Source organism: Macrotis lagotis, chromosome X (genome assembly GCF_037893015.1).
Source record: "Macrotis lagotis isolate mMagLag1 chromosome X, bilby.v1.9.chrom.fasta, whole genome shotgun sequence".
Lineage (NCBI taxonomy): Eukaryota > Metazoa > Chordata > Mammalia > Peramelemorphia > Peramelidae > Macrotis > Macrotis lagotis.
The window spans coordinates 561,885,127-561,904,831 of NC_133666.1; the positions used below are offsets into that span (position 1 = coordinate 561,885,127).

A 19,705-nucleotide genomic window follows, 5' to 3' on the forward strand; every position below is an offset into this window, starting at 1 on the left:
GGAGTAATTCAAGATTTCTCTCCAAAATACTTGGATTAATCCACAATTTAAGAATGGTTAAAACCAACAAAGAAAGGTATAGGAAAAAAAGTGAAAAAAGAGAGTAATGCAAGAAAAGCATGAAAAAGAATCAGTAACTTGGTAAAGGAGGCTCAAAAAATACTGAAGAAAATTGCATCTTAAAATATAGACTAGACCAAATGACAAAAATTCATTGAAAATAATAATTCCTTAAAAAATAGAATTGGGCTAATGGAAAAAGAAGATGCAAAAGCTCCCTGAAGAAAATAATTCTTTAAAAATTAGAATTGGTCGAGTAGAATCTTCAATTTTAAAAATTAAATGCTTCAAAAAATGTAAAATATTTGATTGGGGGAAAAAATCAACTTACCTGGAAAATAGATCCAGGAGAAATGATTTAAGAATTACTGAATGACCTTTTTATAAAAAGAGCCTAGAAATTATCATTCAAGAAATTATCAAGGAAAAATGCCCTAATGTAGTAGAAACAGTCGGGGAAGAAAATGAAAGATTCAAAGAAATCCTCAAATGAATATTTTCATGAATATTATAGTCAAATTCCAGAGCTCCCAGGTCAAGGAGAAAATATTACACGCTGACAAAAAGAAACAATGCAAAGATTGTGGGACCCATCAGGATAACACAAAATTTAACACCTTCCACATTTAAGGACCAGAAAATTTGGAATATGCTATTCCAAAGGTAAAAAAAAAACAAAACTAGGATTACAACCAGAATTCATGCAGCAAAAATTAACACAATTCTTCATGGAAAAAATTGATATTTAATGAGAGGACTTTCAGACATTTTTGGTAAAAAAAAGACCACAACTGAATAGAAAAATATGAATCTCAAATGCTGGACTCACAAAAAGCAAAAAGTGATAAACAGAAAAGATAAATTATAATGAATTTTATAATGTTAAACTATTTTCATTCATACATAGGAAGAAGATACCTTTAATCCCTAAGAACTTTATCATTATTAGGGAAGTTAGAAGGAATAAAAATAGACAGAAGGCATAGCTATGAGATGGCAATGATGGGATGATATCCAAAAAATGAAAATAAAATGAAGGGGTGAGAAAGAAGGAGGCACTGGTAAAAAGGGGAAGGGAAAGGTACAATGGTATATAATCTCACACTTTTGCAATGAGGGGCAAATGGGGAGGGTTTAGTAGCAGGCAATATTTAAATCTTTCTTTCATAGGAATTGATTCAAAGAGGAAATGGTATATACAACCAGTTGAATATAAAAAAATCATATTCTGCTAATGGGAAATAAGAAGGGGGGATAAGAAAAGTGAGTGTCGTAGGGAGGGACACATTGAAAGAAGAAAGAGAAGAAAAGGATGATTATAGAAAATACATAGTAATCAAACTGTGACTGTAAATGTGATAAACATCCATAAAATTAGATGGATAGCAGAGTGGAGTATATAATTTAAACATAAAGGATAATACCACAAACAAATTATGGAAGTAGAAAGAATTTTACCTTCAAATCTATGGATAAGAGAATAATCATGACCAAACCAGAAATAGAAAATTTTATTGGATTTAAAATGGATATAATTTCTTGCATTAAATTAATAATGCTTTGCACAAGGAAAAGCAATAAAGCCAAGATTAGAGGAAAAGCAAAAACTAAGGGAAATTGTTTTACAACAGGTCTCTCTGGAAATTTTCTCATTTATGAATGATACAGAGAACTGAGTCAAACTTATAAGAAAACAAATAATTCTCTAGTTGATAAATGGTCAAAGGATATGATCAGTAAGTTTTCAGAAGAATAAATCAAAACTATCTATAGTTATGCAAGAAATGCTCCAAATCATTCTTAATTAGATAAATGCACATTAAAACAGCTGTATACCTGTCAATTGATTAGATAAATGCACATTAAAACAACTGTATATCTATCAGATTGGCTAATGGGCAGAAAAAGAAAATGACAAATGTTAGAAGAGACATGAAAAAATTGGGACATGAATACATTGTTGAAGTTGTAAATTGATCCAACCATTCTAGAAAGCAATTTGCAACCAGATCCAAAGAGCTACAAAACTGCACATCCTTTAACCAACTAAAATCACTACTAGGTCTGTACCCTAAACAGATTTAAAAGGATATACTTGAACATAATAAAATATAGCAATTCCTTTTTTTGTAACAAAGAATTGGACATTGAGGGGTGCCAATCAACTAGGGATTAGCTGAACTAATTGTGATATATGATTGAGATGGAATATAATTGTACTATAAGAAATGATGAGTAGGATGCTTTTAAAAAACTTGAAACAGCTTTCATGAACTGATGCAAAATAAGTAAAACCAAGAGAACATTGTACATAGTAACTTCAGTATTATAAGGTAACCAATTAGCTATAGACATAGCTATTTTCATCAGTATAATGCACTAAGACAAATCCAACAGAGTGATAATAAATTCTATCCCCCTCCAAAGAAAAGCCTGAATGCAAATCAAAACATACTTTTTAAAGTTTTAATTTTATTGTGCTTTTTTTTCCTTTTTTGGTTTGCATCTTTTTTACATGACTTATATGGAATTATGTTTTGCATGACTGCACTTGCATTACTTATATTGAAATGCCTTCCTTATTAATGAAAGGAAGTGAAGGAAAGGAATTTAGAGCTCAACATTCTAAAAATCAAATACAAAAAATGTTTTTACATGTAATTGGAAAAAAGAAAAAGACTAAATTTTGAAAAATAAAATGAAATCATGTGACTTTTTCAACAGTTCTACCTAATGATATATTTTTGCATCACATAATTTTGGTAGTAAAGAGAAATATGCTTGTTAATCTCTTGTTCACTCTTCAGGATGATGTTCAGAGTCAAAGTGGAAGGATTCCTTCTACATGGTGACCTTTTCCATATAACATTGTTGACAATGATGACATTGAACCTCAGAATATTAAAATCTATTCAATGAGAGACATAGTTGCTGAAAGAATGGTTTACTAATTAACAAAGAAAAACAAGAATAATGCTCACATTCCAGGTGGATGTAAACCATCAAATTATATTATCATCACATATAGCTTGGATAAGGACTGCAGAGAGACACTGAGTATGGATAAGATTTTACTAGGAAGGAAACAAGTGAAACAACTATTTATTTATTAATCAGTTAGTCTGTACCAAACATTGTGCCAAGCAATTTGTAAATTTAATCTTACTTAATCTTCATACCTGAAACAGGATTAAATGACTTGTCTAGGATCACATGGCTAGTAAGACCAATTTTGAACTCAGATCTGCTTGGCTCTGGGCCTGAGGAAGACAGAGGAAAAAAAGAAAGATGATATTATGAAACTGTGCATCACATTCAAAGTTCTCAAGTTACTTCCTCCTACCAAAGATTAAGTTTTCCCTTAGTAGTTTTTTTTTAGGTTTTTGCAAGGCAAATGGGGTTAAGTGGCTTGCCCAAGGCCATACAGCTAGGTAATTATTAAGTGTCTGAGACCGGATTTGAATCCAGGTACTCCTGACACCAGGGCCAATGCTTTATCCACTGTGCCACCTAGCCACCCCTTCCCTTAGTATTTTCTGAGTAATTCTATAGAACTGAAAAATAGAAAGAAAAAACATGCTCTCAGACAAATTAAATCATAAGGAAAAGTGTAAAAATCAACTAGTAATGAGTGTAAATAGGTGGCAACCTGTTAACAATTATGAATTCTGTATAAAAAGTGGTATAAAAGATATCAAGAACATTTATGATAAAAACTGAACACCAGTCAAGTAGCAAGAATGAAGGATAATAGAACAATGTCATTGGTATGCCCAAAAAATTAACAAGACTCAAAAGAAGACATCTAGAGTTTTGTGTAGAAACACTAAATTTCATTAAAGATCTGTATAAGAGTTGCAAAATATAAGATGTGACTGTTGCTATTTCCATCTATGGAAAACTACCTGCCAATTATGAATGTAAGAATCCATCACAGTATCCAGAATGGGACGTTTCTTTATATTCTTTTAAAAATTTGTGATCATCTGAGCTTTAACCTATTTTTACAATACATTTAAGAAGTTATATAAAATTTTGAGGATAATAGATTTTTCAGTTTTACTTGTCACCATCAAAATGATTTCTTAATTACTTACATATGTGTGTTAAGCATTACAAAAATAAGGTTATACATATAAAGCTCCTATTAATTTATTTGTTTTGTCCAGACTCTTGATTTCATTGATGTAATTCCCAGTGAGAAAACTTCCTGAATCAATGTAGATCACCAATTTCTTGGCCATATAGTAAAGAGTGTTGCCTGGGAACATGGGCCCAATTTACCAGCATTACACAGAAAATATGTGTCCAAGAGGTATCATGAGCCTAGGTATTCTGGAATACAAAGTGAGATTTTTTTCTCAACTTTCTGGGATAGATAGTTTTAAAGAGTCATCTGGAATCACATTTTTTTTTCTTATCCTTATAGCTTTAGATTTATTCTCAAGCAGCTCCTTGATTTTACAAAGCATGAAATAAAAATTGAGAGAGAGAGAGAGAGAGAGAGAGAGAGAGAGAGAGAGAGAGAGAATAAATGACTCATATAAAAGTAATTCAGCTAATAAATGCTTGAACCAAAAGTGAAATTCAGATAGCTGAATCTCCCTGAATAATCATTTTTACAATTGCAAAATCTATTATGTACCCATTTCTTTAAGTAGTTTAAAAATGATCAGGTCTTTAAATGATAAAAAAGGAAAGAATAGAGGGGGGGGGAGATTGATAATTTTACTTCCTGTCAATTATTTGCATTCTGGGACATTTTGTGATTCAGGTTTAGGGTTACAATGCAATTAGCCAAATCATGAAATTCAAAAAATGCAATTTTACCTGTGATAAGAATTAAAAGTGACAATTCCTAATTAAATTAAAAATAAAGCCCTCTTCCTTTCTCTTCACATTATCAATTGGTGACACTAAGTTAGGATGGAATACCTACAGAGCAATGGGAATTCAATTAAAAACTAAAATCAGAGTTCCAATTCCCCATAGATTAGGACTTTTAAACCTTGGGGGTCAAGGGATCTAAAAGCCACTCACTCAAGCTTTAGTCCTTCAGGTCAATCAAATTCCAAGATTAATCTTTCTACCCCATAAATGGAAAGCCTGTTCAGTAATCATAAAACAAGCACTATTCCTATCACATAGAGCAAAAGAGAATATGGAACTCATTATTGTTAATATCTTTGAAAATATTAACCTTCTTTGTGATAATTTGCTAAATTGTTCCCATCTAGCTCAACTTTGGAGAAAATTATCTAGAAAATTGCTAAACCATGTTCACAATCATTCCTGAATATGTTTGGAAAATGCTGTGCTGAAATATGTTAATTAAATAAAAGCAAAGTGCAAAGCTTGTATCACTAGTGCTAAGGAACTACTAAAATACAATTAAAGTAGTGGAATTATCAACAGAATAGTCATAACTAGTCCTGTGGCACAGCAGACTGGCAAAAATGTGAAGGTTTGTGCAAACACCTCATGGCTCTTCACCAATCACTCCCATCTCCAACAGTTATGATCTAAGAAGCTATGGTGCAGACACCAAATAGCTTGTGCTAATTTTGTCCTCAGTTTTGTGGATTAAGTCGTAAAAGCTAGAAGCATATAAGTGTTGGTTTGGGGATTTTTAAATTTGAACATTGGTGGGGAGTTCCAAAAAATATCATTAAAATTTTCTACCTAATTGCTTTTTATCACCTTGCTGAAGATTTTTACTTGTTTTTACTTAAATGAGCTATTCTTTAATTTTCTTGGGAATAGTTTTTATCTGGGTCTGTGTGTGTGTGTGTGTGTGTGTGTGTGTGTGTGTGTGTGTGTCTGTGTGTGTGTGTGTCTGTGTGTGTGTGAATGTATATTGTTGTCCTTCTCAAAGAAAAACATGAAATCAGGGAGGTGATACCATGACAAGTATAGGAATTGTATTTGAGTGAGGGGGTGCTGTGCTAAGTCAGCAACCTCACTTTCTCCTCTGGAGTCGTTGGGGTACAGTGGCCAGATGTGAAACAGGATGACTGGAGATATACCTGGATGGGAGTTAATCAGGGTTAGGTGACTTGCTCAAGGTTACACAGCTATTAAGTGGCAAGTGTCAGAGGCTGGATTCGAATTCCTGTCCCCCTAACTCCAAGACCAATGCTCTATCTACTGTGCCACCTAGCTGGCCCATGTATAGATTTGCTAAAGAAATTGATTATTTAAACCTTCAAGGTCTAGAGCATTGCATCATATGTTGAACTATGACTGGGATAATTTTAATTCCTTCACCTAAATCCATTTTGGTCTCTTCTTCAGAAGGATCTGTGAAACAGTCCCAAGGGACATGGTCACTGCACTGGGGTAAAAGGAATTCCAAATTCCTCTCCTAGTTTTCACCTTGCCATAGGTAAAGTCTACAAATATGAAAGTATTGAAAGGATTGGGAGCAGGGTCTTATGACCCCAAATTTCAGTCATTCCACAATACAATTTTAGTAATATTTCATTCCATCTTTATAATTTCATTGTTTTGAATTAGAAGCTATTGAAAGATTAAAATGTGAATACTTCTTCATAGTCATACTTTGAACCCATAGCAATAAAAATCTTGTACACCCAAAATTACATTAGGAGGAAGAAGACCACAGGAAAGAAAGATCACAATAAATGAGAGAGGAAGATTTGTAATATAGACTGGACTAAAGTCAACATGCTTATTAATAATTTAATTTGGCTAGGTATGTTTTGCCACTACAAATATTCACTTATTTCTCTGTATAGATTGAACACAATGTATGATAAGTTTCAAATATATTTCAACCTGGATATGAGTTGTGGTCTTAAGCTTCCTGTCCTAGTTCCAAGGGCAGATTGGGTTTCTAGAACAAGGTTGCTTCTTTTGTCCTCAGTCTCAAAACTGAAATATTGGAGATAGTGGTATAGCTGATGAGCATCCACCATTATTTTTGCCACACCCCTAATGTTAATCAACTAGTAAGATAATTAACTTTCAGGGATATGTATTTATTACAGTAATAAGGTGGTAAAAAAGTCTTCCTTAGAGTCTCTGACTTCCTATCCCTCTAGAATATCTAGAGTCCAGAGAAAATAAAAGTCAAATTAAGTGCACATAATACGATAAAGGGGTTACTCAAAATTCATGGAAACATTTTCATGATCTCTTAAGTATGGCAGGGCTTTTCTACTGAACTCTTTGTGGAACCTGCCCTCAATGTAACCTATCTATTGCCTGCTGCTGATACAGATACCAGATGTGCTGGGAATAATGGACACCGAGTTATGCTACTTTACTGACTGGAAGATGGAAAATCCAAAACTTGCCAGACCACTTGAAATTTACACAAACTTTTTCCAGACTGGTTGAGAGCAAATGATAGTATTCTGAGACTAAATCCAAGGTGCTGGGTATCTATCCTCCTTCCCCAAAAGAATTCATCCTCAAAGTTTGGTTTCCCATTTTAAATTTTCTTACTCTCAAATCTCTTGGGATCTTAACAAACTCCTAATTTTATACAATTCCTTCACACATCTTGCCATGGAATTATCATAGTCCTCAACCAATCACAATAAATTCCCTATCCTCATCATTCCATTTTATTCAGTGCCTTACAAGAAATTTCAGGCATTTAGGCTAAGGTCTTTGATTAATTGGCAGATTGATAAATATTCTACTTTGGTTAAGCTTATCTGACTAAATATGGGGCAAGGGTAATTGGCTGATCAAATCAATACCCATAAATCCAGACTTCTACTTTAGAAAGGAAGCTACATATTAGAAATGAGCGACAGAGTTTTTGGTGTTTGTTTGTTTTGCTATAGTAGGAGAATGCATTCAAAAAGGAAATGTAGAATCTCACCAAGTCATTAGGCAGCTATATAGAATTTGGAAATATGAATTTTGCTAAATATATTCTAATATATTTGCTGGGGAAGTCAATATTAAAACAATGGGGAGAGCATCAGTGTGGACTTCAAATGCACATTCACCCCATCTTAGTTCTGATACGTTTATCAATGAAAACACACCATGACTGAACAAATCAAATCAGAGGTAAAACCTAAAATTTCTGATAAATAATCCTAGGCTTTAGATTAAGTACAAAATTTAATTAAAAAATTAGATTAAGTGAAGTGACATCACAAAGGAAATCTATTTGATCTGGCTGAGGAGATTGGTTTTGTAGAAAATAGAACAAGGGATATGAGTGCCTAACAGACTGAAAGAAAGTGATCTTAATGTCAGGAATTTTCCTGATTCAAGATTCTCAATAACTGTAATTTGTTTTTGATTTAGGAAAACTCCATTATGCATTAGAGGAAACTACTTGCATCTATGGTACCATTATATTACCTCTAGGGTAAAAATGAAAAAAAAAATGTTTTAATGGAGTGTGATGGTTTAAACCTCCTGAGACAAAGGGGTTAGGAAAGAAAAGATAGTGAAGACTATTTTTTTTTTATCACCATCACCATCTGAACTGACAGCCATATCCACTGGTGGATGGAGTCAGCATAACTAGACCAATGTTCAGTCTTGGGATTCCAGAGTACTGTTAGCTAAAAATAAGTTTACAATATAACATAGTATTAACAAAAAGTTGATACAATCTTAGATTCTATTAAGAAAGGAATAGTGTATAGGAATGAGATTATGTCCCTGTACTCTGCTCTAGTCAAATGACATTTGTAGTATACTCTGCAGTTGGGAGCACCATATTTAAGATAGTCATTGATAAGGACAATGAAAGATTTAGAGATAGGTACTTGTTATAACTGAATATTGGACTTGGAGTCCAGAAAACCTGAGTTCAAATGCTGTCTGAGACACTTACTAGCTAGGGAATAGCTAACTTGTCATTTAATATCTCTTGGACTATTTTCTCACCTGCAAAATGGAGATAATGGAGTAAAATGGAAGTAGTACCTATTTAACAGAGTTGTTATATGGATCAAATTTGACATTTACACAAATTTATTTAAAAACTTCAAAACATTCTATTATTATTATTATTAATTATTATTGATGATGATGATAGACAAACATAAATGAATCTAATCATGATGAATGGCTAAAGAAATGGGGACTGTTTAATTGAAAAAGAGAGGTCATAAAAAAGAAAAAAAGAAAAAGAGAGGTCATTAGAGAGAGAAGGGGAGGACGCGTAGTAGTTGTTTTTAAATACTTGAAGAGCTGCTATATGGGAAGAAGGATTAGACATGTTCTTCTTGATGTTAGAGGGCAGTACAATGGAAATCAAGTCACTAAAAGATGAATTCAGGTTTGTTTGAAACAAAAAATTTCTAATAATAGGAGCCACTTAAAAGTGAATGGATTATCTCCAGAAGAAATGGATTCCCTTTCATGTAAGTCTTCAGCAAAAAGCCAGATGATCAAGCATGTATTAGTATATATGAGGTATCTAATCTAGAGATGATTCTTGTTCAACATGGAAGTTGAATTACTTAGGTAGTTTTCAAGTCTAAGATATTGTGTTTCAGAATAAAAGTATATATTTAGGTACTTCATTTTAAGATCACGTGAAGAGTAAGTGCTCTCAGAAATATTAAAATCTAACTTAGTGGTTAGATATTTATAGAATTAGCTGCTGATTTGGGAATAAAACGTCACACCAAAGTGTTCATTATGTGTCACATTTACTGCCATCACTTTACAATATGGTGATAAATAGCTCATTGCTGATATGTAGCATATAACTGAAATATGATCAAAATGTAGAAGAAAATAAAAAAGACAACAGTTGAGGCAACAATTTATTTAGTCACAATGAGTATGGATTTACACATTGTTAGTCATGTCATTATGGAACATTAATATGGAAAATGCACTTTCTCCCCTCCCATATTCTACCTGAGCCTGGAGGAAATATCCAGAATTAGTAACTGAGATCTTGCCATATTGTGGGAGGGTAAGATTGATTTATCCAATGGTAACTTAAAAGGATTCATTTTTGTACCAAAAGATAATCAGGAGAAAAAAAATTCTCTTGATGAGTTTTAAAGGCTACATAAATCTAAAATTCATGTGGATGTTTAAAAGCTGTTTTTGAAGGCATAAGGTATACTTATTTAACATCTGAAAGAAAAGGGGAAAATATGCCAAGCATCTTCATTGATTGATATTTCCAACTGCAGTGAATGACTTGAGCAAAAGCATAAAATAAGGAAAGTACAAGGCTTCTTCAGAGATGCTGAATAATTAGACTAGAGGACAGATCATGTAGAGAGGAATATTATCAGATAAAACTGAAAAGGTAAGATGGGGTCAGAATGTGGAAAACCATAAATGTCAGCTTTTGGATATAAATTTTATTTGGTAAAGGAATTCACTGAAGATTTTTGAGTAGAATGGTATCATGGTTACATTTTGGTACAAGGAAGAGATCAAAGTGATATGAAAGTGGAAATCTGGGTAAAGGATAGATTACAGATAGAAATGGTTGGAAAAAGAAATACTTGTTAGGATATTAAAAATATTGCAGAGAGTGAGAATGTGAACTTGCACAGTGGAAATAGAAAGAAAGAATGGAAGAGATTTATTGGAAGTAGACTCAAAAGGACTTGGCAATTTATCAGAAATTAAAAGTAAGGAAGAATGAAGAGTCACAGATAGCATTCAAGGTTCAAACATGGGAGACTGTGACAGATGTTGATACTGACAAAAACAAAGTCAGAAAGAGAACCATGTTTGGAGTAGGGGGTGGTGAGTACTGAAATTTATTAAATTTATGGTACCAACAAGACATCTAGATGAATATATTTTGGAGACCGTTGGAAATCCAAAGAAAGATTTTGACTTTGTGTACCTTTGTGCAAGTCTCAGCATGCTGTTTTTAAATCATTAATTATTTATTTGTGTTAGACCATTTAGAAACAATGCCTCATTTATAAAATCATAGGGGGGACCAAACACTTATTTGCTGCTGGGTTAGTTTCCTTGTTTCTGATGCTTGAAACTTAAAGGGAATTGGATTGATATTCCATCTTTTAAAAAGTCAAGGTTACTAGAAACAACTGTTTATACTGTGGATTTGATGCCAACTAGACATCCTATACATTGACTAGGAGTTGTGATGAAAACATTTACAAAATATGATAGGTTGTCTAAGATCATTTTTGATTTACCTTTTACTTCTCTTGCTGAGGTCTATGGACCATCACATCCTGCCTTGAACTTCAATTTATTTTATTTTTTGAAATTTACACAGCTACTCCAAAAAATCCTAGAATACATGGTAAAGTATATTCAGAATTCTCTTCCTTAATTTTCGCAGACCCTATAAGGATGTGATCAATTCCTCCCCAAGTTTGCTGTCCCAATTGTGGTTTTAAATCAGGTGTCTCAGAGCCATCCAGAGTCCTCAATAGGTTGAAATAGTGTTTTTATTAAAAAAAAACAAAAAAAATTCCCCAAAAACATTCTACTACCCCAGGAAAAAACAGTTCCCAGGGAAGTTAAAACCTGGTTCATAAAAGTAAAAAAAAAATAACAGATAAAAGCTTCCAGCTAAGAGGTTAAAAGTAGTTGGAAAGGTGGTTTCCTGGGGTCTCAAGAGCTCCCTGTCAAAGTCATAAAAATTGCTTATATATATATATATATATATATATATATATATATATATATGTATGTATTTGCTGAACAGTTCCACAGCTGGGTCCTAGATTAATCCACCTGGGGACAAAGTTAACTCAAAATGCCCCAGGTCTGAACAACAACTTTGTTCCTCACAACAGTCTCAGATTTTTTTTCTTTCTTTTCCTTTTTGTAAGAGAAAACTTATATCTCCCCATCTTCACCAGTAGTCTGTCCCACAATAGTAACTGCAATTTCCACTTAAACTGCCAGTGAGTCTACCATAGCTAACTTTCAGATAACAATTATTTTATAGTGTTTCCATCTTTTAAAAATTGGAATTATCAATGAAACAAATGAAAATATCAGCTTATTTCCTCTTAGAAAATATACAGTCCTAACAGATTCTTGGATAGTTGAAATTCCAATAACAGCAGTGTCTTGCCTCCAATAGTTTTGTGAGTATTTTCAGATATCAACACTTTTTTAGAACCTAATCTGGTCAGGCAATCTAAAGTTCCATCATAATATCATTATTTTTCTTCTAATAGCCCATACTCATATACCCCTACCATGTCTCCTCCATCAAGTTCATAAATTTTCATACAAGTGTGTATTTTCTTGAAATAAACTGAAATGCATTTATCCTGTTCTTTTAAAGGAAGTTATTCCTTTCACTGTTGTATTTCAGTTATAAGGTCCATCCTCATAGGCATCTAGGTGGCACATTAAATGAACTCTGCTTGAGTATAGTCTGAGACTAGAGTCATGAATTCCTGAGTTCGAATTTGGACTCATATACTTTACTAGTTGTGACCTTGGACAAGTCAGTTAATCTCTGTCTGCTTCAATATTCTCAACTGTAAAACAGTTCAAAATATCACCTCCTCTTTGGGATTGTTATGAGGGTCAAAGGAGATATTTGCACAATACTTGGAACAGTCCTTGTAAGAGAGTAGGACCTTAATACATGCATATTTCCTTCTTCTGGTAATCACTGATGATCTTTTTGATGTTATATTTACTTCATTCAATTAACATCTCAAGAACATTTTGTTGTTTACATGAATTCTCTGCATTGACATAAACATACATAGTTTTCTTTCCAGTAATTTTCTCTTGTACTTTTGGATATATCATTGCTGTATTGTATTGTATTGTATTGTATTGTATTGCATTGCATTGTATTGTATTGTATTGTATTGTATTGTATTGTATTGTATTGTATTGTATTGTATTGTATTGTATTGCATTGTATTGTATTGTATTGTATTGTAATGTATTGTATTGTATTGCATTGCATTGCATTGCATTGCATTGCATTGCATTGCATTGCATTGCATTGCATTGCATTGCATTGTATTGTATTGTATTGTATTGTATTGTATTGTATTGTATTGTATTGTATTGTATTGTATTGTATTGTATTTTTAGGTTTTTGCAAGGCAATGGGATTGTGATTTGCCCAAGGTCAAACAGCTAGGTAATTATTAAGTGTCTGAGTTCGGATTTGAACTCGGATCCTCCTGACTCCAGGACTGATGCTCTATCCACTGCTGACATTTATGGTTTTTCCACATTCTGACCCCATCTTACCTTTTCAGTTTTATCTGATAATATTCTTTCTACATGATCTGTCCTCCAGTCTAATTATTCAGTATCTCTGAAGAAGCCTTGTACTTTCCTTATTTTATGCTTTTGCTCAAGTCATTCACTGCAGTTGGAAATATCAATCAATGAAGATGCTTGGCATATTTTCCCCTTTTCTTTCAGATGTTAAATAAGTATACCTTATGCCTTCAAAAACAGCTTTTAAACATCCACATGAGTTTTAGATCTATGTAATCTTTAAAACTCATCAAGAGATTTTTTTCCACCTAGCTACCCTTCATTGTTCTGTTTTATATAGTTACATCAACATATTGTATAGGCATACAGAATATAATTATCATATACATTTATATAGTGCTTTAAAGTTTGCAAAATAATTTGTACGTATCATTTCATTTTTATCCTCACAAGAAACTTGGATGGTAGGTGTTATCCCCTATTTATAGGTACTGTTTATTTTAAATAGTAAGTAGAGAAACTGAGGCAAGGGGTCAAGTGATTGTCCCATGGTCACACATTGGTAAATGTTTGAGTCTAGATTCAAACTTAGATACTCCAGACTCCAACACCATTTACCATTATACCACCTTGTCAGTCCATAACAAGCATGTCTGTCATCTTTACTCACCTCCATGGTATTTAATTAAATTATCACTTTTAGCTGATTTTTCTTCATTCCTTACTTGCCAACACCACTTTCATCTTGAAGCCCTCCTGATTATTCACCAGCAAGTCTATAGGATAATAGACATTTACTAATCCCCTTTAGGTATAATTCATCCTGATTTAAAACCTATGATGCTTCTTCCAAAGGTTCCCAAGACGAACTTTGTGGTCAACCATTCATTTTCCATATCCAGGAGGAATAATGAAAACCTAAATCTGTATTCCTAGTGCCTTAAGTTTCCTTCTCATGATTTCCTTTATTATCTTCTATGTTGTTTCATTTCATAGATCCTACAGTTTCCCAAATCATATTCTGTAGAATCTTATTTTTCTGTATTAACCAATAGGTGTTCCTTATGAAAATTTTTATATTACTGAGGTTTTAATTTTTAAATATTAAATGTGAAATTGTACAACTACCAAAATACAACAAATTCAATTTTTAGTACATTAATTTCCTCTATTTTGTGTTAGAGTTCCATTATCTCCATGACCTCAGTGGGATTCAGAATCTCTTGATACATATTTATAGACTCTTCAAAATATTTCAAATCCCAATATGTTTTTTGACCAGATTACTTTTAGTAAATATGGTTTCAGTTTAATTTAAGGGTAGTTTTAAGGTCCCTTAAAGTAAGTGAAAATATAAAGATACATAAATATTATGTACAATTTTCACAAAGAAAACATTTCAAGAATAACTCTCCAAGAATGATTACACTCTTATTTTATATTTGAGGTCAAATTTCAATAAAAATAGAAATCTTTGCATAACAACTCCTTCCTTTCCAGAAATATTTTGTAATAGTTTAAGAAGCCAATGAATGAAAGTAAATGGGTAACATAAAACTCACAGACATTTCAGGGGGGGTGTTATTTCAATAAGATCCTGATTTTTGCCAAACTGTTACAGTTCCCAAGTTACAAATAGTACTATTTTATGTGTTTCCTAAGCAACTCCTATTCCCAGCTAAAAATGGTAGGACAAATTCTCCCCTTGAAGAACATTTTATCTTAAAAAGTGTGATTTCTTCTTCAAATGATAATTTAGGAGCTTGACAAATTAATTCCTGTATTCAGAATAACAAATATCAAAGTTCCCACATAAACAAATTGAAATTGAAATTATTCAGACATTTTACTTCCTATGCAGAATTATATTGAGATGCTCTACCGTTTTACATATGGGCTTAATCTTAAAAAAAAATATTCTTTAAAAGTCCAGAAAAACAAAGTTATTTTTCCAGTTGTTAAGCAAGACAAGGGTAAAAAAACTTTAGTTTGAAGTTAGAAACTTCCTTAAAACAATAGGCAAAATAAAAAAATTTCTTTGCTGAGTGTCTACACAAAGAATAATGTACATTTAAAAGATGAAAAATTAGTTTTGCTTTTGGATTTTTTAATTTTCATTTATAGCTAAATAACAATCTGTGATCTATGTGGTAATGAGTTGTAGGTTGTGGTTTTCAGTATCCCAGATACTTTGGTTGCTGTGGTTTTGCAATATCATTTCCTGATAGCTTTTCAATTGTGGTTTTCATAATCATTATTTGATAGTGATGTGACTGTGGTTTGGTGATATTTCTATCTAGACAGAGATAGTTTCTTATAGGTTGTGCTCTCTTTTTATTCTATACCTTTCCAGTAATTAAAAATAAAAGGATGAGAACTTTAATGTTAAATGGCATTAATGTTCTCATTAAGATAAAAAGATGTTGTAATTCAAATTTTAATAGTCCTACTCCATTTAACTCATCCAAAGTTTCTCCATCAAACATTTAAAAAGACAAGTTGAACTTATTTGACTTCATATACTATTGTATGTAGTGTTCTCCATAAAATTACCAAGATATTCCTTAACTTTAACATATTTTGGTTTCCAGCTAGAATATCATATGAAGATACTTGTTTCTTCTTGGCTTTTCCTATGCAACCATTTCTACAGTTAAAGTCAGGTAGTTAGATGATGCAGTGGATATAGCGCCTGGCCTGGAGTCAGAAGACTCCTGTTCCTGAGTTCAAATCTAACCTATGAGACCCTGGGTAAGTCACTTAAGCTTGTTTGCCTCAGTTCCTGCTCAGTAAAAAGAACTATAGAAGGAAAGGTTTTACCCCTCCACTATCTTGGTCTAGACAATGCCAAATCTTTGTCAAGACCAGGTCAGACACAACTGGATTGACTGAACCACAAGGGCCCAACGCAACTCTTTCATTTATGATAGTTTAATTCTAGAGGGCATACTTATATTGACTGTTATCAGAAATCAACAAGTTTTGTAAGATTTTTAAATCTCCTAATCCCTAATACATCCATTCTGAAGCATACCAAATTAGTTGAAATTACCTAAAAATGAAGAACAAAAAATTATGGTCTGGCTCATTTATTCAAGAAAACAAAATATCCCTGCTTTGAGGGTTGCTTATTGCCTTAATTTGTTGGGGTTTTTTAGGGAATTTTGCCATTTATTGCATTATCTGTTAATAAAGTACTATGAAACATCACATACCATATAAGCAATATTACTGATAATCAGTTCCCTTATATGTGCCGCTCACAACACACCCCAAACCTCGCCAGAAGGACTTCTTCTGAGGGTACAAATGACTCTTGAAATTGTCCCTTTTGTTGATACAGGACCTGAATCATGTTTGATCAATGGAAGTCATGCATTGATTCCCAAACAATTGAAGGGCATCAAATTTGGTAGGGCACATACCAGCACTAGTTAATGGAGTTAGTAACCCAAAACAAAGACAATGTACAAGTTAGAATTAGCATGAGTATCTTTAACAACTCCTCAGGGTATACAAATCTGAGGAATAAACCTATCAACTCAAGTGGAATTTAGTGATCACACAAAACAATTTGCTCCATTCCATCCCCAAAAGATTTCTCATGAATAAGAATAATTTTCTTCCTCCTTCTAGCACTCTGTTGAATATGTTTAATGCTAATGATATGAAAAAAAAAAACTTTACTTGGTTAAAATCTTGATTATCCAAAAGGGTGGGGGGGGCTCTCTTTTAAAAAATCAATAACATTGTACTTGTTCCTTTTTTGCAAGGTGTTGCAATTATCTCAGAAATGAACCAAAAGGTCAAGGATCCATAAGTCCAATAATCAGACATAGGGTGGGCTTGGAAAATGTTAGTGAGATAAAATCTTTTTATGAATTATGTGCCATCTCAAAATCACAGAGGAACCTGAGATAAAAGAACCAAATATCTAGTTTATGCAGGTGGAGGTGTGGGGCCAGATAACTTCTCCAGAAATCATTATAAGAAAGCCTCTTGTATATCATGCTTACTTGAGGTTAGATGCCAGAAATGATTACATTATAAATGATTCCTTGTATAGGAAATGTCATAATTTCCACTTAGGGCCTAATCATCTAGTAAAGCCATCCTTTGCCTTGTAGAGTGTCTGCCTCACACACCCAAGCACCCTTAGAGCCAAATTGCTGAGTATGACTCTACTGTGGAAAACTTTAGGTGGGCTGGGAAGTCTTCCAAATACTCCTTGGACCACTAACCATCATCATCGGATCTGGCAGATTGGGGATGGATGGAATCTAAGTGTGCAGCGATTGCCAGAAAGCGTTAGAGAGATGAAGTAGTCTCTACTGAGATCCAGGGCAGATGAGAAGACTTAACTCTTCCCAAGAACACACAATTGGCATTTGTGATCATCTAGCTCTCAGAAGACTTTGCCAATGGTCTTCCTGCCAAGAAATAGAAGGGGGGGAAAAACGGGAAGGGAGGAGGGGACAGCCATAGAGGTGGGAGGGTGGGGTGATGTTAAGTGAAAACACTAAGTTCCTGAAGCCGGAATGATTTTCTTGCTCTCTTTGTGTACCAGTATAGGTAGGGACCGAGGAAGGGGTGCTGGAGGGATCCAGGAGGAGGCTGCTTGGAAGAAGTTTCGAGGCGGGGAGGGCGAAAAGGAAAACCAGCAAGCCTGAGTGGAAGGGACGGTGATTGCACCATCCCAAGATGTGACGCCCGCAGTCTAGGGCCCACGGGTCCACAAAAACTCTTCAGAGCCCCCGTTCCACCGTGCCCCTTCGTCGTCCCCCACCCTCCACCCCCTTGTCCCCCGCGTCCCATCCCACCCCTCCTGGCCCACACCGGGGTCTGCATTTTGCATCCGGACTGGCTTCGGACGCAGCCAATCCTCCTTTGGCTGATGGAAAAGTCTCCCCTCCCCACGGCCTCGGCGAGCCCCTCCCCTCCTGCTCCTCGGCCACCTCCCGCAGTCAGGCAGAGTGGATCGCAGCCCCGAGAGCTGCGGCGGCGGCGGCGGCGGCATCTGCACGGCCGAGCCTGGGAGAGAGAGGGGGAGAGAGCGAGCGGGCGCGCTCCTCCCTCTCCCTCCCTCCCGCCCTCCTCCTCCTCCTCCTCTCTCTCCTCTCTCCCTCTCTCCCCCCTTCTCCCCTCTCCCCTCCCTCCCTCCTTCTCTCTCCTCTTCTTTCTTTCTTTCTTCTTTCTCTCTTCCCCTCTCTTCCTCCTCTCCCTCCCTGCCCCTCCGCTCCCTCTCCCTCCCGCTCTCCGCTCCTCTCCCGCCGCGCGGTCCTCCCGGCCGGCTTTCTGCCGGCCCCCGGCCCCCTCCCCGCCGGCCCCGTCTCCGCCTGTCACACACTGTGCCCTCGGCTCGGGCTCCGGCTCCGGCTCCCGGGCTGCTCGGGCCGCTCCGCGAGTCGGTGGGCTCCTCCATGAAGCCGGCTCCCTGAGCTCGGGTCCCTCCGTGGGCACCTGGAGCCGAGCGGCGGCCGGGGATCGCGGAGCCGGCCGCGGCAGCTGCTGCTGGGGCAGCGGCGCCCGCAGCCCGGGAGCGCCGGCGGCGGCGGCGGCCACCACAGAGGCGGCGGCGGCGGCGGCGGCAGCGATGTCCCGCAGGAAGCAGAGCAAGCCCAGGCAGATCAAACGTGAGTTGGAGTGCCGGACTTGGAGTTTCTTGGGGTTTGGGGGAGGAGGGTGGGAGCACACCGGAGGTAACGGGGGAAATTAGCTCACTCACTCCGGGGGCCGAATTGTCAAACTTTGTCCAGTCTACCGGGCAATGAAAGGTCGAGGCAGGACAGACGGACGGACAGTCAGACGGGCGGACGGACAGACAGACAGACCACCGGCGCACAGGAAAGCACTCAGGAAGAGCTCCCACCTAGAAAGAGGAAAGAGAGAACCAGGACAAGCCAGGGCAGGAGAGACTTCTGGGGAGCAGTTGTCTCCTTTTCCCTGGATGTATGTGTGGGCCCCAAAGGACCCCCGAGTAAGGCAATCTTGAAGGCTGCCAAACTTAAGTGTGGATTTGCACAATCATGTTCTTGATCATTTTCGGAACCTGCTTCATAAACCGAAGGATCAGGGTGAACTTAAGTTTTAGAATAACTGGGAGAGAAATCAACTCCAGTGAAACAACTTTCTGAAAGACAGAAAGAAAAGGGATTTGCTCGGGGGGGGGGGGGGGGGGGGGGGGGGAGATGTGTCTGCACCCTTATCCTAAGTCGCCCCAGAGGATATCCGAAGTGAAACAAAAAGTACGGTATGTGCAAAAGTTGCCCCCCTACACACACACACACACACACACACACACACACACACACACACACAAAGACACATGCCCCTCTGCACCGGGCGTGAAATCTGAGGAACGGGGGGGATTGCAAAAGGTTCACTTCTCCGTATTTCTATATACCTCTGGTCTCTTAGCTTAAAATATGCAAAGCTATGCACCTCTCCTTGGGATTTAGTTTGCATCTAAATCTCAAGCAGCGCTTTG

General features: G+C 36.0%; 1 protein-coding gene across 2 annotated transcripts in view; it reads left to right on the plus strand.

Annotated features, from left to right (window-relative positions):
• The first annotated feature begins 18,783 nt into the window (after positions 1 to 18,783).
• ZFPM2 (zinc finger protein, FOG family member 2) overlaps positions 18,784 to 19,705 on the plus strand; it is a 600,402-nt gene continuing 599,480 nt past the window's right edge. The window contains exon 1 of one of the 2 annotated variants that reach the window (XM_074200962.1): positions 18,784 to 18,851. In XM_074200962.1, coding sequence (XP_074057063.1) covers positions 18,812 to 18,851 — 40 coding nt within the window. In that variant the 5' untranslated portion in view covers positions 18,784 to 18,811. The remainder of the gene's footprint in view (positions 18,852 to 19,705) is intronic. The other variant, XM_074200963.1, reaches the window with a different exon arrangement.